This window comes from Dendropsophus ebraccatus, chromosome 6, assembly GCF_027789765.1.
Source record: "Dendropsophus ebraccatus isolate aDenEbr1 chromosome 6, aDenEbr1.pat, whole genome shotgun sequence".
In the NCBI taxonomy this organism is placed as follows: domain Eukaryota; kingdom Metazoa; phylum Chordata; class Amphibia; order Anura; family Hylidae; genus Dendropsophus; species Dendropsophus ebraccatus.
Genome location: NC_091459.1, coordinates 32707628 through 32731610, shown reverse-complemented (window position 1 = coordinate 32731610; position 23983 = coordinate 32707628). Strand labels below are relative to the sequence as shown.

At 41.0% G+C, this 23983-nt stretch overlaps 1 protein-coding gene across 1 annotated transcript; it reads left to right on the top strand.

The window, feature by feature from the left end:
- The first annotated feature begins 2641 nt into the window (after positions 1–2641).
- LOC138794748 (troponin C, slow skeletal and cardiac muscles-like) lies at positions 2642–16554 on the top strand. Its single transcript, XM_069973606.1, has 6 exons — positions 2642–2718; positions 7209–7239; positions 10442–10588; positions 10709–10823; positions 12044–12180; positions 14998–16554. Exons 1-6 carry the CDS (start codon positions 2695–2697, stop codon positions 15027–15029), a joined length of 486 nt encoding a protein of 161 aa, XP_069829707.1. The 5' UTR covers positions 2642–2694; the 3' UTR covers positions 15030–16554.
- The last annotated feature ends 7429 nt before the right edge of the window (positions 16555–23983 follow it).

Here is a 23983-nt window from a genome sequence, read left to right as displayed (position 1 = left end):
AATATATGTTCCTTAAAATCGCTCCATTCCCAGGCTTATAGCGCTTTTATCCTTTGGTCTATGGGGCTGTGTTAGGTGTCATTTTTTGCGCCATGATGCGTTCTTTCTATTGGTACCTTGATTGCGCAAATACGACTTTTTGATCGCTTTTTATTACATTTTTTCTGGATTTGATGCAACCAAAAATGCGCAATTTTGCACTTTGGAATTTTTTGGCGCTGACACCGTTTACCGTGCGAGATCAGGAATGTGATTAATTAATAGTTCGGGCGATTACGTGCACGCGGCGATAGCAAACATGTTTATTTATTTGTTTATTTATTAATTTATATTTATAAAATGGGAAAAGGGGGGTGATTTAGACTTTTATTAGGGGAGGGTTTTTTTTTATTAATTAAAACACATTCTTACTTTTTTTTTACATAAACTAGAAGCCCCCTTGGGGGACTTGTATACAGACAGCACTGATCTCTCATAGAGATCAATGCTGTGTATATACACAGCAAAGATCATTGTAATCGGTGATAGATTGCTATGGCCTGCTGCAGGCCATAGCAATCTATTGCCGAGCCGGGATCAGCGTCATTCCGACGCTGAGACACAGGCCGGCCAGAAGAACGAATCTCCCCCCCGCGATCGCATCGCGGGGGGGAGATCCGTGCCACTAGGCACCAGGGACGGGCAGTACAAAGCACTTCAATGCAGCTATCAGGTTTGACAGCTGCATTGAAGAGCTTAATTAGCCGGCGTGGCAACGGGACCTGCGCCGGCTAATAGAGGCACTGCTCGGCTGCAGATTGCAGCCGGGATCGGTGCCGTTCAGAGCGGGGTCCCGGCGGGACCCCGCTCTGAACACCCCCCGCGGCACCATGACGTACCAGGTACGTCATGGGACGCTAAGGGGTTAAAATGGCCCTTAAACTCAACAGTCTAAGAACTTGACAGATTTATCAAACAGCCTAAGGCTATATTCACACTTGATATTTTCACAAAAGTACAGCCTTTGTTGAAATCGGCAACAACTGCCGTACTTTCTACGGAAATATATGTTGCCTTATCTTCTATGGGATCCCGGCCAGAGCGTATACACATAGTATAGGCTCCGCCCAGGATCCCTCGCGGCGCCGCAAACAACTGACATGTCAGTGAATAGCGGCCGTAGAAAACCGCAAGCTTCCTAGTGTGCTGTGGGAAGTTCTGATGCGCCCGCATCAGAACTTTGCAGCGTGAAAGATCATCCGGCCAGTACTGCAGTACTGTCTGGGATGATCTTTTCAGGGACCGGCCGGGTCACAGAACGGCCGCTCTCTCACGTTGTGTGAACATAGCCTAAGGGTGGTATTACACAGGACGATTATCGTTTGAAAAATCGTTAAATTTTAGATGATAGAATTTGAACCTATTTTATGGCTGATCATTTGCAAATCATTCGCATGTAATATGACGTCATTCGGTCATTTGCTGTAGCGACGACATGCCGACCGCAAAAACGATCATAAGTAAAGATCATGGTTCTGTCTAATTGGGTCGACGATTTCAGGGCAGTCGCCATAGCGGTCGTTTAAGATCGTTGATCGTTAATCCTTGATCGTGGGAAAAAAAAACGCTTTGTGGAATAGTAGACTAAGCAACTGTGACACTGTCTTAGAATTAGTTTTAGTAAATCTGGGGCTATGTGTAAAGAAAGGATGAGGCTGCAATTACACATGTAGTTTTTGATGTAGCATCTTTTTTTTTTAAAGCAAAATATAGAAATGGATTCAAATGGTAAAAGAAGAAGTCTTCCTTATCTTTTCCATTCCTTATGATACTTTCCTAAGCTTAGTCTATGTTCACACTATGTAAGTCTCCGGACGTAGCGTTCCGTGAATAAGCGGACGGAGATTTACGTAGTTTGCGTACAATGGAAAGTATATGATGTACGGCTGCACAGTTCACACTACGTAAGAACTTACGCGGGGATCGTACGCGGCGCTGTAAAAAATGAACCAGACCATTGAGGACGGAAATGCTGTAACTTACGCCCGTAGCGTAACATGCGGTCCCGTACGTAGTGGTGATTTCTTAATTTTTCCACTTTTCTTTGCCGATCCAAAAGGTTCTGTGGGGTGTCCGGGGCTAGGCGAAGATTTCCAAGTAAAAGACCGCTGTCAGATCGCTACGTAGGGTGCTCGGGAAGCGTAAGTAGACTGCGGGCGTAAGTTCGCGGTCCGTACGTAGCCGGCCGCAACTTGTGTAAATCCCCGGCCGGCGTTTAACACGTATATGTCCGGCCGCGGCCGGACATATACGTAGTGTGAACATAGCCTTCAATTTGTAAAATTAATTAATTAATTAATTAATAAATAAATAAATAAAAACTGATTTGCTGCTAATGAGAACAGACATAAATATTATTTACTTTATGGTTGTGTTACCTCTGAAAAAGGAATCAATATCTTTGCTATCCCAGCTCCTCATGAGTATATAAATAAATGCTCTTGTAAGTACGTCGCATGTACAAGTTTTTTATTCCCTAGGGGATGGGATGGAAACTGTTAAATGATATGTGTCTGCTGTTATGTCCAGGAGGGAGTGACCAGTGAGTGCACTTTAAGAGTCAGTGTGTGACCTATATATAAGCTCAGCACTCAATTGTCATTCAGAGTGCACAGTCTTACCTCTGCTGGGCTCTTTACCAAAACCTCACTCATCATGGATGATATTTACAAGGCAGCGGTATGTGAGATTATTCCTGTTAATTTTAAAATAATAATGCACATTTTATTATAATCATGATTTTCTCCTACTAACTGATATTGATACATTGAGTTTAAGTGTCAAAAAATGCTGACATGACAATTTTTTTTTCTAAGTGACAGGGACACTTAAATTAGCATACGGTATACTTTAATTCATATATATATATATATATATATATATATATATATATATATATATAAAAATATTATTTTTTTATTTTTTTGTTACTGTTAACATTATGTACAACTGTACGTTTCTTTTTCTTACTGACAGCGAACTGTAAATTCAGTTTCGGCAGTTTGACATAGGACTGCTGTTTTCAAAATCCATAAAAAAGCAGTCCCAATCAGTACAGTGCTAAGCTCTCCTCTACTCAGACCAAGACAGCAGGTAGTCATAAAACTCCAGTATAAAGAGTAGACAAAATATTTTCACATTCATTGATTTAAATGTCACACCATGCCGACTCTAACAAAAGCAATATTGCGAGAATTAAAATAATATGATTTTTTTCTGTTATGAGCTCTTACAATATAACGTGCACTCATGTATATGTAGGAGGAAGACAAAGAGAAAATCTGCCCATAATATATATGCCGTAGGGTATATCAATGACAGGCTGAAATGTTAACAATTTCGGTCTTGTGGCTCTTTTATTTTCTAATTCTGGCTTGCAGAAAGGCAAACGACAAGTGAGGGAGGCATCGCTGTATTCAGAGGACGGCAGTGGCGGGGACTGAAAAGCTCCTACATAAACACACAGCTAGAAGTATGCAAGGCACTCAAACAGGGCAGTGACCTTCAAACCTGTCTTTGACTGTGACTTACATAAAACACAAGTGCGAAGAGCTGCGTATATATAGAAACTGTACATTAGTGTCTATCCGTTCACAATTCAATGTGTAGAAAAACACGAAATTAGCAAAAGCTTAAATTGTTTATGTCATTAGAGAGAGAGGCACTTTAAACAAGGACATCCATGCTTGTGGCTGAAAGCTCTCACCATGCGGCTGGCATACAGAGATTGAGTGGTACTGTACATGCTATACCTTTTATTCCTTTGGGAGGAATAGTGTAAAATCCTGTCTGTGAGCTACTGTAGCTTTCTCAGCCATTCAGCACCGCCAGAAGTATTCTCAACTGTGATGGTTGCTGGCAAACAACTGACCAGGCTTTCTTCCCAATGTTCCTGGCAATGGTCTTTTTCAGCTGGATGCCTCACATAACATACATACTCATACAAACGCTGATTCAGGTGACACAGTATACTAACATTTAGGCTGGGTTCACACTACGTATATTTCAGTCAGTATTGTGGTCCTCATTTTGCAACCAAAACCAGGAGTGGATTGAAAACACGGAAAGGCTGGGTTCACACACAGTATATTTCAGTCAGTATATTTCAGTCAGTATTTTGCAACCAAAACCAGGAGTGGATTAAAAACACAGAAAAGATCTGTTCACACAATGTTGAAATTGAGTGGATGGCCGCCATATAATGGCAAATATTTGTTGTTATTTTAAAACAACGGCTGTTATATTGAAATAATGGCAGTTATTTACTGTTATATGGCGGCCATCCACTCAATTTCAACATTGTGTGAACAGATGCTTTCTGTGTTTTCAATCCACTCCTGGTTTTGGTTGCAATATGAGGACCACAATACTGACTGAAATATACGTAGTGTGAACCCAGCCTATAGGTTTATAACCATAAGCCTATAGGTTTATAACCATAAGAACAGATCTGTAATGGGAAACTCTAACACAGGGGTATGGAACCTTGGCTCTCCAACTGTTGCAAAACTACAACTCCCATCATGCCTGGACAGCCAAAGCTTTAGCTTTGGCTTTCCAGGCATGATGGGAGTTGTAGTTTTACAACAGCTGGAGAGCCAAGGTTCCATACCCCTGTTCTAGAAGAAGTGCTAATCAAAAGAATATCTGTATAAATGAAGCCTAAACTAACAGTATTATAAAATTATTATTATTATTATTATTATTATATTGTATTATTATTATTATTAATTTATTTTATTTATTTATTTTTTTTAACAAAGATGTTTATAGAACTATCCATCTATGCATCATTCCCTACTGAGAGATAAATTGTCTTCAAACTCAAAGGCAGCAAGCATATAAATATCTTGACTATATATAGCAGTCTAAGCTTGAACAATAGAACAATAGGCTATCAGCCATACACAGCTGTTTTGTCTGAGATGTCAAGCATATGCATTGATGCAGGGCTGGTCGTGACTTCTAAACAGAGTACACTGCTTGAATAATTTATCAATGCCTTCTGAAGGAATTGTTTCGCCCTCTGTATTTATCAAAGTAGCTTGTGTGAAACCTTTCAGAAATAGATTTCTATTTGATTCTATACGGATTCTGATCAAGCACAGTATAGGTATCACACACGGCTTTATTATAACTTCTTACAACCTATGAATTGTACACATAATATAGCACCCGCACACATAATATAGCACCCGCAGCAGTCTATAAGGTCATAAATCTCTGTATGCAGATTTTTTTATGTCAGGTTAAGCTGGAGCTCTACTGTACGTTCATTTTTGGCAATAAAAAAAGCAAGTGAACAAGGTCACCTTGAGTCCAACTTTGGCAGTTGCAAGAAATCTATCCAAGATAGTTGCTGCCAGTGGCAGGTCGTAGCACGGCCCCAATAACTTGCATGAGAGTCATGTGATCACATAGCTGACATGATGGTTTCTGGTCACATGACCATAAATAACTATGTAGCCCAAGCCAAAAATCTGAAGAAAAAAAAAGTGTTCTTCCATTTAAGCATTGCTAATAGGGCGGAATATTTCCATAATAGGATGTCATAGGTAAGTACAATATGAGTACCTTGAGGGCCACCATACACACTCTGCTATGTGGTACACTGTTTGACCCCTTTAACTACAGTAAAATATTGCTACATCTTAGCAGTTAAGACCAATTCAATACAGAACATATAATTTTTGGCTGACTTGCTAAGAAGATGATCTAAATATATATCAAATGCAACCATAAGTACTCAACAGAATATACCACTACCGCTCTATAAACTTATTAACATCAATCACACTTTGCGTTATATAATGCATTTTTATTAAAGTAGTATAGTGTATAGTATACAGTAGTATAGTTTAGTATTGTACTATATTGTATATGTCAACAACAAAAAAATATTATTATTATTATTATTATTATTGTATAGGTTTTGTCTAAGACTATGTTTATACACAGTAAAATAAAAGCTAAATATGTAAAATAGGTATAAAATGCATATTTTAATTTAACAACGTGCTACATTAAAGTCTATGGAAAATGTCAGTCTGTCCAAGCATTGTAAAAAAAATTACAGTATGTAAGCAAGTGACTGTTTTTTTCATAGATTTTAATATAACACATTATTAAATGCACAATACCAATATCTATATTATATATTTCTACTTTTAAATTCACAAAACCAATATTTATATTATAAATTTTTACTTCTAAATTCACAAAACCAATATTTATAGTATAAATTTTTACTTTTAAATTCACAAAAACAATATTTATATGATATATTTTTACTTTTAAATTCACAAAACCAATATTTATATGATATATTTTTACTTTTATTTTATTGTGTGTAAACATAGCCTAAAAATGTACTGAGCATATAGGGAATGAAATCTGTGAGTCAAGTACCTGTACCACCATGTCTACATAAGGTAAGGCAAATGTTGAGCTAAATTTGGTTCCCATTTTAGCATGTGGAATTGATAACGGACCTAAGGTTAAATACCATTGTAGCTGAGCTACTTGTAACAATCAAATGTTTTATCTTTCTCTCTCTCTCTGAATGTCCAGGCCAGAAATAGGACACATGTAGGGAGGATTAGGTTTCCTTAAACTAGTAACAAGCATATGGCTACTTAACTTAGACAGTGTCTTTGTATCCAGGAATTCGCCTAGGAGGGAAGGACAATAAAATCAGCACCGCACACAGCTGATATTTCTTATCTGAAGGATGATGACACATGGAGCTCAGAATTCACTTCAATGCCATTGTTACCATCAATTGTCTCCAAAACATCAGCAGCTCACAGGGCAGCTAAAGTCATTGTGGTTATTTTCTTATACTGTTCACTTCAGCAATTTACTTTTCAAGGTTTTACACAGCCCAGTGGAAGGCAACTCATTCGCAGAGCCTTCACAAGGCTCAATTAATCGCGTGGTCAGGTCACACGAACGATTGCTGGATCGGTTGTGTGGCCATTTAAATATATTGTTATTAACCGCACATCCCCTATAAGGGCCCCTTTGTAAATGGGTGTGTTGTAGGCATGGTGTTTTATAATATATTTAAAAACCACTTCAACATATGGGTGAAAGAACAAATGTACAAAATGTTTTTTTGTTTGTTTAAAAATATTTATTTACTATTTTTTTTACATTCTCTGTTGTAGGTTGAGCAGTTAACAGAAGAACAAAAAAATGGTAAATATCTCAAACTCTGGTACACGTGAAGTAAAAGTACACACTCAACAAATATTACTGGAGTTTTACAGACATTTAAGTATCTAAAAATCTTCAAATCAACAATGGGTAAAATTAAATACAGTGGGGGGATTTATCATCCCATAATGCAATTTACATTCTGGCCTCTAGGTGTATACAGTAAGTAAGCTGAGATTTTTTGTTTTGTATAGATCATTTCCCAAAGCTGCCCATCTTATCCTCCACTGCCGCCGCTCTTCTTTAACACACTGAGGCAGGCGGAATTCTCTGCCGTGGAATTCCGCCTATTTTACCCAATGTGAACAATTCCTTAGGCTGTCACATTAGCCATGTGGACAGTTAGTGACAGTTGTGATTGGCTGTTATGGGAAAACACATCACCAAGAAATGACTATATATATATATAAACTTATTCTGGTCTTTAGCTAATCTGTGGTGCAATTGTCTGCTACCAAGTTACTAAAGGAAAACTAACAGCAGGTGAGAAGATTCTAACCTGCTCTTATGTTTCTATAATGCACAGGATACTGAGAGTAAAGAAAATTTTCTTACCTTCATCCTCACCCCCATTTTTGCTAACTCTAACTTTTGCTGTATCTATCCTAAAGTAATAAGGCCGGGTTTACATTTGTCCGGCGGTGCGGCTGTGTTTCCCTCCGGTGCGGCTGTGTTTCCCTCCGGTGCATGAGAAAAGCGTCGGAGGGAAACGCATTATTGAACTGATCCCATTATTTTCAATGGGATTGTTCAATGCATGCGGCGTGTAAATATTGACGCCGCACCGCCGGACCGGCCGCACGGGAGAACGCGGCATGCAGCGTCCTCCCGTGCGGCCCGCAAGGCTGTGCGGCGCCGCATCCACTAAAGTGAATGGAGCGCCGGATGCCTCGCCGGGCAGGACGCATGCCGTTCGGCTCATGGCATCCGGCGTTGAGGCAAATAGCAGCACAATAAACATATATCTCCCCCTGTGTGCTCTCCCCCTCCCCTATAGCCCATCGTTGCTCCCCCAGTAGTATATAGCCCCCCTGTGGCTCCCCAGTAGTGTATAGCCCCCCTGTGGCTCCCCCAGTAGTAGATAGCCCCCCTGTGGCTCCCCCAGAAGTAGATAGCCCCCCTGTGGCTCCCCCAGTAGTAGATAGCCTCCCCATGTGAGCTCCCTCCATTAGTAAATAGCCCCCCTGTGGCTCTCCCAGTAGTAAATAGCCCCCTGTGGCTCCCCCAGTAGTATATAGCCCCCCTGTGGCTCCCCCAGTAGTAGATAGTCCCCCCATGTGAGCTCCCACCATTAGTATTTAGCCCCCCCTGTGTGCTCCCCACCATTAGTATAAAGCCCCCCTGTGTGCACTGATGTCTGGGGGGCTGCCACTATACCATCAGTTGTCACACTTTGTGCTCATCAGTTGTCAAGGTCCTCGCAGCGTATTGTCATCACGCTGCGAGGACATTAAAATCCCATTGAAAATTACAGAAAAACATAGGGGGGGGAAATGACAACTGATGAGAGCAAAGTGTGACAACTCATGGCAACTCATGGCAACTGATGGAAACTGATGGTTTTTAATGGAAAAAAAGGATAGGAAAACTGATGACAACTGATGCATTTTTGGCATCAGTTGTGACATCAGTTGTGGTCAGTTTTTAGAGAAAAAAACGCAACTGACGCCAACTTATATATGTAAACCCAGCCTAAAAAGGGAAATACTAAAAAGGCTGACTAGATGGACCCAGTGGTCCTTTTCTGCTGACAATTATTATTATTATTATTATTATTATTATTATTTATTTATAAAGCGCCCTTAGTTCCAGAGCGCTATACAGTAGATAGGCAACAGGCAGGAACAATACAAGATCAGAAAACATTACATGAAGGCAAAAGACAGACTGGTACATGGGGGAAGAGGACCCTGCCCGCGAGGGCTCACAATCAATCTTCTATGCTTTTATGTTTCTATCTTCACTTTAATAAATATGTGTATTGGCCTGTTTGGTGCTCTGGGGGCAAGACTACTATGCTGAGTGCCCAGATCCACCCCGCCACTCCATTCCTCCTCAAAAATATTCACTAGGCGCTCTGCAGTAATGAGCTCATAAATGACGTCACTGCAGAGCGCCACCTCAATATTCATGAGGCAGTCGGCAGACCTAATTTACTTATTAATGAAAGTGAAGATTTCGCAAAAATGGCACAGATGGTGATGGTCACATTTTTGCATAAATCAGAGGTTGCACAAAATTGATGACTTTTCTCACCAAAAATAGGCGTACACAACACCTCCTAACCTAAAGTGTTTAATTATCCGTATTGTTCTTCATACATTTTCTATAGAAACACTCTTCTAGTTTTGTTGTTTTTGGAAACATGTCACATATAGGGGGAGATTTATCAAAGGGTGTAAAATATAGACTGGTGCAAACTGCCCGCAGCAACCAATTACAGCTCAGCTTCCAGCTCTTGTAAAATGAAAGCTGAGCTGTGATTGGTTGCTGTGGGCAGTTTGCACCAGTCTAAATTTTACACCCTTTGATAAATCTCCCCCATAGTATTTATTGTTACACAACAGTAGATCCTATGTAGTAAAATGACATCGAATTAATAGAACATAATGAGCCCAATGTCTTAGGATATGTTTTTGATGTATCTTCAGCCAAGATACTCCAGTTTTAGGCTATGTTCACACTACGTAAAATAACGTCCGTTATTTTGAGGCCTAGTCGTTATTTTATTTTAAGGGCTAGTCGTGAAACTACAGCTACTGTTTAATTTTGCTTCCTAGCATGTTTATAAGCAGGCTGAAACAGGTCATTTACTTTAAATACTGCGCCCAGCACGAGACACCACTCAAAAATATTTTATGGCAATATTTTATTTGGCAGATATAAGTTTTATGTCGGCGGCCGCATTGAAATCCACGGCCGTTGTTGGAGCATTGCCATCCGGAAATAATTGACATATTCATTTTTCACGGGGACGTATATACAACGGCTGTTATTTGATACGTAGTGTGTATTCAACGGCCGTGGTTCTATTGCATTGCAGTCATATTAGTGAACCTCAAAACAACGGCCGTTGTTTTGCGGCGAGAACAACGCCCGTTATTTTACGTAATCTGAACATAGCCTTAGGCTGCGTTTATATATGCCATTGCTATTAAAATTGCTCTAATCTTCTTCCCTCCAGAATTCAGAGCAGCTTTTGACATTTTCGTACAAGATGCAGAGGACGGATGTATCAGCACAAAGGAACTGGGAAAAGTCATGAGAATGCTTGGTCAAAGTCCAACCCCTGAGGAGCTTCAGGAGATGATTGATGAGGTGGATGAAGATGGTCAGTTTTACACTATAATGAATTATGTTCTTTGACATAAACTAACCTTATTACTCTATTATTATTTATGAAAATGTAAGTTATAGCGAATTGATATTACCTTACCATTATTTACAACAGGTAGCGGTACTGTAGACTTTGATGAGTTCTTAGTTATGATGGTCAGATGTATGAAAGATGACAGCAAAGGAAAATCAGAAGAGGAATTAGCAGATCTTTTCCGCATGTTTGACAAGTAAGTGATGAAATGTAACAGTATTACATGTGTTATTAATTGAAAATAAAGAAAAAAAAAAGAAAGAAAAAAAAAATTTTGGGAGCGGTAAAGTCTTCTGTGTGAACTAGTCCTTAGAAATGGTGAACTTACACTTGGCGAGTGGTGAGGATTTCACCACTCCTAAAAGTAACACGCCCAAAGATAATTATGCAAGGCTCGCTGCGATCCTCCCGGTGTGAACTCCCAGTTCCCCGGTCTCCGAAATACCAAACAAAAAAATATAAAAAAATAGGAGAGCGAACTTTACATCTGATAAAATCATAAATATGTATTGTTAAAAAGTGAGCACAGATGTTACTCACGCTGAGGAGGGGAGTTTTGGAACGCTCCCCTCCACCTCCAGGTTCTCCTTCAGAAAGATCTCAGCAGGCATCCAGATCAGTCTTTGTTTCTTGTAGCTACCTTTCAGCATCTGGAGAGAAACACTGGGATTCCTGTATTGATTTCTCAAGTAAATTAGGGTTCTGTATAGACTTTACTAGGTTTTATTCATAGCCCAACGCGTATCGAGATATCAAATCTCTCTGTGTTATTAATTAAAATAACATTGTGGCTATGTTCACACAACAGTTTTTTCCTCTCAGTTTTGGAATAGAAAAAATTTAGTTCAAAATTACGTCCGTCACCTCGCTGTTTGGACGCCCATCAGGGCAATGACGGCTGTTGGTACATTATTCTAGTTTAGGTGGATTAATTGGCCTTTGGATGTGTCTTTAAGTGTAAAGTCCATTGAATTTAATAGTAAAAAGGATGAAAGGACGATGAAAGAAGAAAAACTGTGTGTGAACAACTAAAAAAGAACCTCCGCTGTTTGCAAAAGATGTCTGAAAATAATTGTCATGATCACTATTTTGACGTCTGGGCAGACAACGTCCACCATTTAATACACTGTGTGCACCGGACGCCCGTCATTCCATTGACTTCAATGCATTGCATTAATGTCAATTAAATCGCTGCAAAAATGGACTTTTCTATTTTCTGCCTTTTCTATTTTTTTTTTTATGTCGTGTGAACCTAGTCTATAATATCTTCAGACATGGATGCACTGTTCCAAATTACAATGCTAACTCCAGAGGATAATTTAGTTTCTCACTTATCTGTCATGTGATATCTCACCATGTTTTCTACTGTAAGTCAATATAGGACAACTTCTGTTAAACAAACCTACTTACTTACAGAAATGCTGATGGCTACATTGACCTTGAAGAGTTAAAGACCATGTTAGAAGCAACAGGTGAAACCATCACTGAAGACGACATTGAGGAACTAATGAGAGATGGGGACAAAAATAACGATGACCGAATTGATTATGATGGTGGGTATCTAGATGATAATTATTATTGAAATATTTGGGGCTGCTACATGAGTTGAACAACAACTGTTTTGTTGCAGTTATTTGTATCTGTGATATGGGAGTTCTGCTCATACTCATACTCAGTGTCGGACTGGCCCACCAGAGGACCCGAGGATCCTCCAGTGCGCCCCCAGCTTTAGAACCTGCACTAACAATGACTAACATGTGTTTTTTTACTCGTTCTTCATTGGTTGGCCCCCAGGATAATTTCATCTGGGGGGCCCCACATACCCCAGTCCGACACTGCACATACTGACTCAAGCCACAACCCATTTCTGAGTTTGCTGTCCACACATATTTGTCTTCTGACTTGTACATTATAACTCCATCTTCCTTAGCAAAAATAATGCCCGCTGTAGTGTGCCATACTGATTTGTCCCCATAGTACAATTGCATGCTGCCCATTTTGTGGCATACTTTTTGGCTGATGGAGGACTCCTTGGCCAGAAGGTGGTGGAGACATCGGGGGACCTTAGTTCTTACCCGCCCTATAATCTATCCTTTGGATAGTCTTTTAATAAAAACAGATTTGTTTGGTGGAATGTTTATACAGGAAAGAAGCTGGGACGGCTAATTGTTTGTCCACTCAAATCTTGGAAAACAAACAGACACCAGGCAGACCCTTATTGAGGTCTTTAGGAAATGTCTGGAAGGCGGTCTCCCCAGCCTCTTCCCACCCAGCTTGACTTGATTGACAGGTCTCTTCCAATACACAAAGCCATCATTAGAGATGGGCCAGGTGAGGAGAATGTGAAGGCATTGGAGTAACATCATTGATTGCCAGATTTGGAGTTGAGAAGGAATTTAAAAAAATAAAAAAAGGTCTTTTACCCAAGGTTTTTTTTACCTTCCGCTTGATCAACACTGTTGGATTATAGGCTTAACATGATGGATATCTTTTTTATTTTTATCCCTATAAACTATTATGCTATAATGTTATTTCATCATGTGTTGCTACAGTATAGGCCATAAGAGTAACAGATCGCTCATCTCAGGGAGACGAGCAAAAAGATAACACTGTCAGCTGCTAGTTAAAGCACTCAATGCAGTGAAATCCTAGGTGCATTGCCCCCTGGGAAACATGGGGAGCCTAATTTATGAATCTTGAAAACAGGACTAGCCAGATGTCCCTCTGGGAAGGACAAAGCCAAGGGGTGGCTCCTGTAGGGAAAACACCAAAACCACCATATTAAGTGGCCCTATAAGTCAATGTAATGACAAGGGAAAAACCAAGGCCACGTTGAGGGGCAACGCCCAGAAACAGCTGTCTGTGGGTGGATACCTGGCCTTGGTTTTTCTGTCTCACATTGCTATATCCCACATACTGTTTACTGCATTTAGTACAATTAGCTAAATAGACAACATCATGTGAGTTACAATTAATGTACGAATGAATCGGATAGTTTAAAGCTGTAGGGTTGGAAGTAATAGAGTCGGTTACACATACACATGCAATTCAATGGTTATGTCCATACTACACATTGCCAACATGACTAAGCCAAGTGTTGGAATCAGAGGAATTAAATAAATTGGGAGACAGTATGGAATCCAGAGTAGACGCTCATTAGGAGACAGTATAGAAACCAGAGTAGGCGCTAATTAGGAGGCAGTATGGAACCCAGAGTAGGTGCTCATTAGGAGGCAGTATGGAACCCAGAGTAGGCGCTCATTAGGAGGCAGTATGGAACCCAGAGTAGACGCTCATTAGGAGACAGTATAGAAACCAGAGTAGGCGCTCATTAGGAGGCAGTATGGAACCCAGAGTAGGTGCTCATTAGGAGGCAGTATGGAACCCAGAGTAGGCGCTCATTAGGAGCCAGTATGGAACCCAGAGTAAGTGCTCATTAGGAGGCAGTAGGGAACCCAGAGTAGGCGCTTATTAGGAGGCAGTATGGAACCCAGAGTAGGCGCTCATTAGGAGGCAGTATGGAACCCAGAGTAGGAGCTCATTAGGAGGCAGTATGGAACCCAGAGTAGGCGCTCATTAGGAGGCAGTATGGAACCCAGAGTAGGAGCTCATTAGGAGGCAGTATGGAACCCAGAGTAGGCGCTCATTAGGAGGCAGTATGAAACCCAGAGTAGGCGCTCATTAGGAGGCAGTATGGAACCCAGAGTAGGAGCTCATTAGGAGGCAGTATGGAACCCAGAGTAGGCGCTCATTAGGAGGCAGTATGGAACCCAGAGTAGGCGCTCATTAGGAGGCAGTATGGAACCCAGAGTAGGCGCTCATTAGGAGACAGTTTGCAGTATTTGTGACAAACTACAGTATATATTGCTTTGAATACTATTCTGTTACAGAACACGTGTTTACGTTGCAAAATGTTAAATGAGACAACATTTCACTGTACAGTATATGATCTGAAGTCATTAGAGCATTTCTTAAGTTTTCTTTTGTGTGTGTGTCTGTTCATAATGAACATATTTCAAAAATCATTTGGGAACAATTCTCTACCACGCAACTAAGTTGCTAAGCAACTGTTTTGTTCCCATTGTATCTGTAAAATGTTGGCTTCTTACAAGTTATGCACCGGAATAGGAAAAAAAACAGCAAGTATATACAAAAAAAAAAGTGTGGGTGCACAGTGCTTACTAGAAACTCTAAATACTATGAACAAATCTGTCATTAGAAGCCTATCCAAAGGGATGGAAGGAAGGGGCATATTTGTACCTAAAAGAACTTCTAACTAATGTGTTGATTGGAGATTTTATTGTGCATCACAATTGTTTCCTCCATTCATTTCCCCTATGTTTATTATGTTTTTATGTTATATTTTGCAGAGTTTCTGGAGTTTATGAAAGGAGTGGAATAATCTAAAGAAGACATTTCACTATTCTAATAGTTATATTCTGAGAATGTAAAAGAACTATAGAAATATTAAAGTGGTTTCCCCAGAAAAAATATTTTTTGATGCCCCTAAATGTTATTAAAAAAAAGCAAATAAACCATATTCACTTACCCTGCTTCCCTGTCCACTGCCACTTTCACAGTTTCTAGTCTCCGGGGCTTTCCACTTCTTCCGATGCCATGTTGCTCAGCCAATCACTAGCTGAGAAAGGTTACCGCTGTAGCTAGTGAATATCTGAATCAGTATTTCCTGCCTGAAAACAGGAAGAAATGGAAAACACTGGGGACTGGGCGCCATCAAAGCGGTAGCCACGGATATATCTACTCTACACTAAAGGATGATGTGAACTACAAATTTTCCAGTAAAGAGTTGATGGCCTTGTTAAAGGTATATTCAAAGATTCCCAGATTTGTCAAATTACACGAAAACACATAAAAGGTTTTTTCATTATAGTACCTTAAGCCCGAACAACTTAGTTTGAACTGATACCACCTGTTAAAGATGTCTACAGAATGAGGGTTCTTAGTTTTTCATATATATTGAAAACATGGCTTTTACTTCATTAGTTATATCACGCTTCCATGAAGCCTTTTAGGCATAATACCACAACATGTTAAATGGACCCATACAGACTCACTTCAGTTTTACTAGCCGCTGCCAGAATCTTGATCTTTGCTTAATGGAAAACAACTGATCCTCCCAACCTCAACCACTGGAACACATTTATCTACTGGAGGAATTCGCACACTGGGAACCAAGATCCCACCAGGAATTAATGCTAACTTGGAAACCATGGATTGACATACCAGCATCAAAAAGTGATTTCCAGTATATTACTATGTTCTGTAAGACTGTGATACTTCAATAAAAAACAAGATAAAAAGGTTAAAGTGACGCAATCAGCAGGTTAGGTCTAACTGATATGTCCCTATTGTGCCCGGGTCGCTTACCTTCATCCTTGGTGCCATTTAATTCAGTGTCTAGTAAGGTAATTTGAGGCAGCAGGGGCTGGGCAGGCGGCCTGCTCCACTGATGATCATTAGAGGGGGCATCTGGGGTGAATTGGTGCTCTGGGGGCAGTGGCCCCAGCCCCAGGGCTTTAAAAGGCCTTACTAGATGCTGAATTAAACTACATGGAAATGGTGCATGAAGCCATGGCACACTTCACTGTATGCCCTTTTAACAAAATAGTCTGCATTTACAAGCAGAGGGAGAATATGGTGCTAGATAGAGGAATAATACTTTCAAAATCCAAATCAACAGGGGATGTAAAATAAATCATTTTTTTTATAGTTATCAAAACAAAGCTATACTTACTTGAATACAGGTCCAGTCTCCTGAAGACAGATTTTTAGTCTTGTACTGGTTGAAAAAGAGAGACTAAACACAGGAAGTCACAGTCATCTGCACTCACAGAGAAGGTAGTCATATGATTTTATCAAGAAGCACAATACTAAAAATCTGCCACCAGGAGACTGAGACTGGACCTGAATAAAAGTAAGTATAGCTTTGTTTCAAAGCATTATATATATATATATATATATATAGTGTTAAATTGTAAACTTGCTTTATTTAACATCCTCTACAGATTTCAATTTTGAAAGCTATAACACAGGTACACGTTTAAAAATCTGGCATCCTGTTCCTTCTCCTAAACTCCCACATCCAGTATGGGAACCACAGCTGTAGAACTGTCTTGCATCCTACTGTGCTGGCTCCCATGCTAGAGACCAGAATATAGGAGAAAAACCAGCAGGACCTCTGTCTTTTTGTTCATAGGCATGAACAGCCTGCAATAGATTTTGGAAAAAAAAACTCCCAATACAGTTACTGCTGATGATTATGCAGCACCTATCACACTGTTATAATGGATTTGATGGTAGTTGAGCCTCCCTGACTTTATGCTTATAGTTTCTTAGCGTAGTCTGAGATATCTAGAGCTCTGGATTTTTTCACTGTCCTTTTAGCAGGCAAGATGGTAATGGCTGTAGCCGTCAATGTGATTGCAAAGGAAGAGTTATGCAGTTTGCAATCTGAAAGTCAAGATTGTGGCTGATCAGAGGTCACATGAAGCACACATAGTAATGAAATGTATGGATGCATCAAAGCTGCAGGGAGTGCTTCTTTACTGCTTAACATGTATAATCTTGTTATGCTGAGTAAGGATTATTACTTAACGTACATTAAAATAGCATATTTAGGGGAATTAGACTTTATCATTACATGGTAGTAATACAATGTTTTAATGTTTTACATCTTCTTGTGTAAAAATAGAGACATTCAGTGCAGCAATCCATGAGCCCTATTTACATTAGGAATCTCTTTTGCGATGACTAGAGAAGAATTAGTCATACGGCATTCATGAAACAATGGGATAATGGAAGCCTTTTGGATTATTTCATGTAGTTTTTGTCTTGAATGTTACATACTATTGTGGAGGATGCAGCAGCACAAAAATTTTATGATTTATGGGCTACAAAATGTGAACTGTGACTACCCTAATCTGAGAGATGGATGGCACATTACTGTTATTTGTTATAAGTAACAACGTCAATCTATTCATAAAGTGCATTGTGGTTCTAAAGTTTACAATACAGTTTCTTAATAATAAAATATGCCCCTTGGAATTTGCCTGACATTCTCGTTATTTTCCATGAATTATTGATATTCCTTTGGCTACTTGGCAAACTGTTTTTCTGAGCTTAATACACCACAAGGGGAGAAATTGTGTTATACATCACATACACGTGATGGAGATAGGGCACTAAACCAAGGTGTAATTTGTAAAAGACCTCTAGTATTTACACTTTAAACTTCATATGGAGAGGCAGAGAAGTCTCCAGGTCACAGTCTCCAGAGTAGTTTCTTATTGGTGACAAGTATCCCCCCGGTGATCTCCATGTCTGTTACTGTTCTAGCCATGAGAAAACAGCTGCCCTCCTGTGTCACTTTCACTCTTCTTAGCTTATTCATCCACGTCTGTGGCTCTGTAGGGAGTTTCCTACACCAGTCCTTGGTATCCCAGTACTATATTCCTGTAGTACAGCTACAGCTTTTCAACGAGCAAATGACATGTCCCTTAGAAATCCATCAAACTTCTATTTTTTGCAACTTCTGTGGCTTTAGAGGCATTCATTTGGGCAATTACCCAATGCGATTACCCAATGGGGCAAACACTGTCCTTCCTGTTGTTTGTCTATATCACCTTAACCTGAGGAGCAGGACTTATTAGGCTTTTCTAAGTAATACCTACATCATATATATATATATATATATATATATATATATATATATATATATATTCTGTGGATAGGCTATAATATTTTTTTCTAGGACCCGGCCGTGGTCACAGAACGGCCGGTGTGATACGTAGTGTGAACATAGCCTAGACCAGGATACAAGGTATTATTGCTCCTATAATGCCTTGTATCCTGGTTTTCTGTGAAAATCAAGATCTGTGACATCACCCCACAGCACCAGGAAGTGCCTGTGTGCGCCAGCAGCTTCTCAGTGTGTGGCCAGAGCAGGGCCGGCCTTAGGGTAGATGGCGCCCTGTGCAAAACTTTCTTTCGGCGCCCCCCCCCTTGATACCGCCTAATAGGGACATAGAATAAATCCCACAGCCTCCCACCCCTCCAGACAAACCCCACAATCAAACCAGGCTGAGGCCCCAGCCCCCTAAACCACCCGACTCCCGATAAAGGTACTTACCAGCACACAGGGGGACAGGTGCCTCCGTGACCGTCCGTGGCCTTCCTGATTGGCGCACCTGCAGACAATTGTACACAGGGGTGTAGCTAGGGGTTCAGCCTAGGGGAGGGGCGAGCGAGTACCCATAGGGAACATAAGCAGGTTACAATGCCTTTCTATATCTATCTAGTTTGGTGACCTCCATCATACTGACTACAAGATGCTGGAAAGCTGGGTAACCTCCATTATACTGACTACTATACAAGATGCTGGAAAGCTGGGTGACCGCCATTATGCTGACTACTATACAAGAAGCTAGGAAAGCTAGGTGACTTCCATTATACTGACTACTATACAAGATGCTAGGAAAGCTGGGTGACCTCCATTATACAAGATGCTGGGAAAGCTGGATGACCTTCATTATACTGACTACTATAAAATATGCTGGGAAAGCTAGATGACCTCCATTATACTGACTACTATATAAGATGCTGGGAAAGTTGGGTGACCACGATTATACTGACAACTATACAAGATGCTGGAAAACTGGGTGATCACCATTGTACTGACTACTATACAGTATGCTAGGAAAGCTGGGTGACCTCTATTATACTGACTTCTATACAAGATGCTGGGAAAGCTGGGTGACCTCCATTATGCTGACTACTATAAAAGATGCTAGGAAAGCTGGGTGACCTTATTATACTGGCTACTATACAAGATGCTAGAAAAGCTGGGCGACCTTAATATACTGACTACTATACAAGATGCTAGGAAAGCTGGGTGACCTGCATATACTGACTACTATACAAGATGCTGGGAAAGCTGGGTGACCTCCATATACTGACTACTATACAAGGTGCTGGAAAAGCTGGGTGACCTCCATTATACTGACTACTATACAGGATGCTGGGAGAGCTGGGTGACCTCCATTATACTGACATACAGGATGCTGGGAGAGTGGGGTGACCGCCATTATACTAACATACAGGATGCTAGGAGAGCTGGGTGACCTCTATTACACTGACATACAGGATGCTGGGAGAGCTGGATGACCTCCATTACACTGACATACAGGATGCTGTAAAAGCTGGGTGACCTCCATTATACTGACATCCAGGATGCTGGGAGAGCTGGGTGACCTCCATTACACTGACATACAGGATGCTGGGAAAGCTGGGTGACCTCCATTACACTGACATACAGGATGCTGGGAAAGCTTGGTGACCTTCATTACACTGACATACAGGATGCTGGGAAAGCTGGGTGACCTCCATTACACTGACATACAGGATGCTGGGAAAGCTGGATGACCTCCATTTCACTGACATACAGGATGCTGGGAGAGCTGGGTGACCTCCATTACACTGACATACAGGATGCTGGGAGAGCTGGGTGACCTCCATTACACTGACATACAGGATTCTGTAAAAGCTGGGTGACCTCCATTATACTGACATCCAGGATGCTGGGAGAGCTGGGTGACCTCCATTACACTGACATACAGGATGCTGTAAAAGCTGGGTGACCTCCATTATACTGACATCCAGGATGCTGGGAGAGCTGGGTGACCTCCATTACACTGACATACAGGATGCTGGGAAAGCTGGATGACCTCCATCACACTAACTACGATAAATCATTGCTAAATAAATCATTGCCAATCACAAATGCCATATAATGTTAGTAGCCCAGTAAAATATCCTTTCAGCCAGCAGCATATTGCAGTAGTATCAGTGCTGAGTACAGGCTGCTGCTGTTGATGATGATGATGATGATGGTGATCAATATCCTGTTCCCAGCACACTGAGGGATGAGGCTGCTGCTATCTCCCTTTGCTATTCTCACTGCCTTCTCCCTCCTGTATCCACCCCCCCCCCCTTACTTGCTGCTTCTCAGCAGGATGATGAAGGCTCTGTGCACTCAGTGTCCCACTCGCGGTTGGTGCCAGGGGGGCGGAATCTACCGGGACATACCCGGAACAGTAATTTTTCGGGTCCCCATAAGCTCGGTCGGCTTGGGAGCGCTTCCCTATTGGCTGCACATCTAACTTAGACATAGGAATCTCTAAGCTAGATGTGCTTCCTGTGTGCAGGAGCGCCCCAAAGCAACCAGCATGGGAGGAGGGGAGGCGGCCAGCTGGAGGGGCTCTCCGGCAGACAGACAGCACATCTAACCTAGAGATTCCTATGTCTAAGTTAGATGTACAGCTCTCTGTCTGCAAGAGCGCCCCCTAGCTGGCCAGGAGTGATGTGCCCTGTGCAATTGCACAGGTCGCACACCCCAAAGGCCGGCCCTGTGCCAGAGTGCACAGTGAGAGGAGCTCCGTATCAGATAGAGAGTGAAAAGAGATAGATAGATAGCCAAACAACTAGATAGATACAGAGAGAGATAGAGAAGGAATCCAAAGTGTTGGTGAGAGAAGCAGGAGAGGGGAAAAGAAAAAAAAATAGCAAGTTCCAGGGAAAGCTGGATATAGAAGATAAGTAGGGATGAGTGAACTTTTGAAAAGTTCAGTTCGATACGGCGAACTTTCGTGAAGTTCGGATTCGTACGAACCGAACCTAAAACAAACCTTGCAATAACGGCTGAATAATTGCAGCTACAATAGTGGGAGTCTGATAGGGTATAGTTTCGTTTAGTTGCAGTTGCTATTACAATGAAAAAAGTGGAAAAAATCAAAGTGCAAAAATAGTGAAAAAAAAAATAGCCAAGGTGTAAGTGATTACACGGGACATAGGACACAAAGTTCCTTGGACCCAGTAGGTGGAAAACAGACATTTAACAGTAGAAGCAGCAGCAGTAATAGTACTGTATTGGACCCAGTGTGGAGGAGGGGGAGGAAGAGGCAGTAGCAGTTGATTGCAAACAGCCCAGTATGGTTAAAAAGAGACTATTGGAGGAGGCGGCACCAACTGATTGCACCCAGGCCAGTATGATTGGGAGCAGACTGAAGAGGAGGCAGTACCTTATTGCACCCAGGCCAGTATGATTGCGAACAGACTATTCATGGAGGAGGATGGTTAGCCTTAGAGTGGTGGCCTGGGAATCCTTGCTGAGGATTTTGGTTACCGCACTTTCCAGAATACGGACGAGTGGGATGATGTCCTTGATGCCTGCTCACAGAGTCGCGTCCTCAAAAGGGATCAACAATTGACAGGACATGTGCACTATGAAGTTTATCACATGTGCCAAAGTGTATGACGCAGCCCTCCCTGCTGCACTGCAGAGACAATGTTCCTCCCTTTGTGGGCTACAACACTTCCCACCATTAGATGACCTTGGGTCAGCCATTCATATACCTCCTTCTCCTCCCTGATGGTCCGGAGGAGCTCCTGCCCACTGTGGCTTTGTTCACCCAGGCTTACAAAATGGAGGACAGCCTGATAGCGCCGGGCCTGACATTGTTGGTAAGACACCGGGGCAGGTTGGACTGCAGTCAAAGCGGTGGATGGTTGCAAGCTGGTGGAGGCACAACTTGTGCAGAACTGGCCCCAAAGCACCGGGGAAGTGACAGTGGCAAGAATGGGCTAACTTTCTGGTGGTCTTCTGGGTGAATGTTGACCCAATGGGCAGTAACAGATATGTACTGCCCTTGCCCATAATTAAAGGACCAGACATCAGCACTGGGGTGCACAGTCTTGGACACCAAGATACCCAATGAGTCGCCAACATTTGTCCACACAACTGTGCAGTGACTTTTTTTTTTAACTTTTTGTTGTTGCGGCTGAACAGGGTTCTTCTATTTTTTTAACCTAATTGTAAAGATATGAACTGATTTTCCCTTAATAAATTCAATAAGCTTGAACACTGAAGTTGATTTCATGTGTCTTGGTTAATACACACAGACAACTGTCACATTACATTACAGTAATAATCCCTTTTATCCTGGTCTATTCTGTGACAAAAGTACAATTTAGCGTCGCCGTTGTTATTTTTACCAGATTCGTAACTAACTTTCTCAAAGTTTGTAACGAAACTGGTTTGTAACGGTTCGGTTCGCTCATCCCTAAAGAAAAGCTGATACATAGGGAAAGAGGCTGAGAAATCAAGAGATAGGTAGAGATAGGGAAAGATAGGCATCAGTAACCTATAGCACATATATATACACATATAGCAGCAAAAGTTATTGAAGCCCTCCATAGGAGGTCAGCGCTCCAAAAAACCTGTCCATTTCTGCTTTGCTGGGTGCCGTCAACTTTGTTTAGCCGCACCAAAAAAAGTAAAAAAAAAAAAAGTTTTAGAAAAAATAAAGTTTAAAAAAAGTAAAATATATATATATTTCAAAAAACTAATTTAAAAAAATTGTTTCACAAAAGCTGTTATAGGTGAGGTAACCTATAGCAGCAAAAGTTATTGAAGTCCTCCATAGGAGGTCAGCGCTGCCGCATCCTCCTCCAAAACTTTTTTTTTTAATATTTTTTGTCACTATTTTTGCACTTTTATTCACTTTATTTTATTATTACTATTATTATTTTTTTAATATTTTTTTTATTCACATTTTTTTCCATTATTTTTGAACTTTTATTATTTCCACTTTTTTCATTGTAATAGCAACTGCAACTAAACAAAACTATACCCTATCAGACTCCCACTATTATAGGTGCAATTTTTTAGCCGTTATAGCAAGGTTCGGTTTAGGTTCGGTTTGTACGAATCCGAACTTCACGAAATTTCACTTTTCAAAAGTTTGCTCATCCCTAATTCAGACCCTTTGCCTAACATGTGAGGGAATAGGCCCAGAGCGTGCACCACAAAGACTACAGGGAAATGTAGTCTAACAGCTGCACATGACGAGGCATGGCCAAGAAACAAATGTAACAGCATGGGAGGAGCGGATCAAGCTAGAAAGTATATGAACAGAGGTAAGTACCTGGCCTTTTCAACCTTTTTTTTAAGGCTGGGAACACCCCTTTAAGAAGTAAAACCATACAGATAAAAAGTCTGAAGAAGCTCCTGTGGTCATTCATTTCTTGCATAGGGCGCTGATAGTGATATGCCACAAATATATAAACTTGTTTCAATGTAAAGCATTTGCCTTGTTGTTCATTGCCAAGTCACAAGATGGTCATTTAAAAATTAGACAAACAATATTAGATGGCATTCTGCTCTTACATAGTTTGCTTTATTTGCCAGCACTTTTTTGTGTTAACACCTATAATAAAATTGTACATTCCTAAAATGACCATCCCTTACACTTGTGCAGAGTAAGCATTTCACATGCCTCG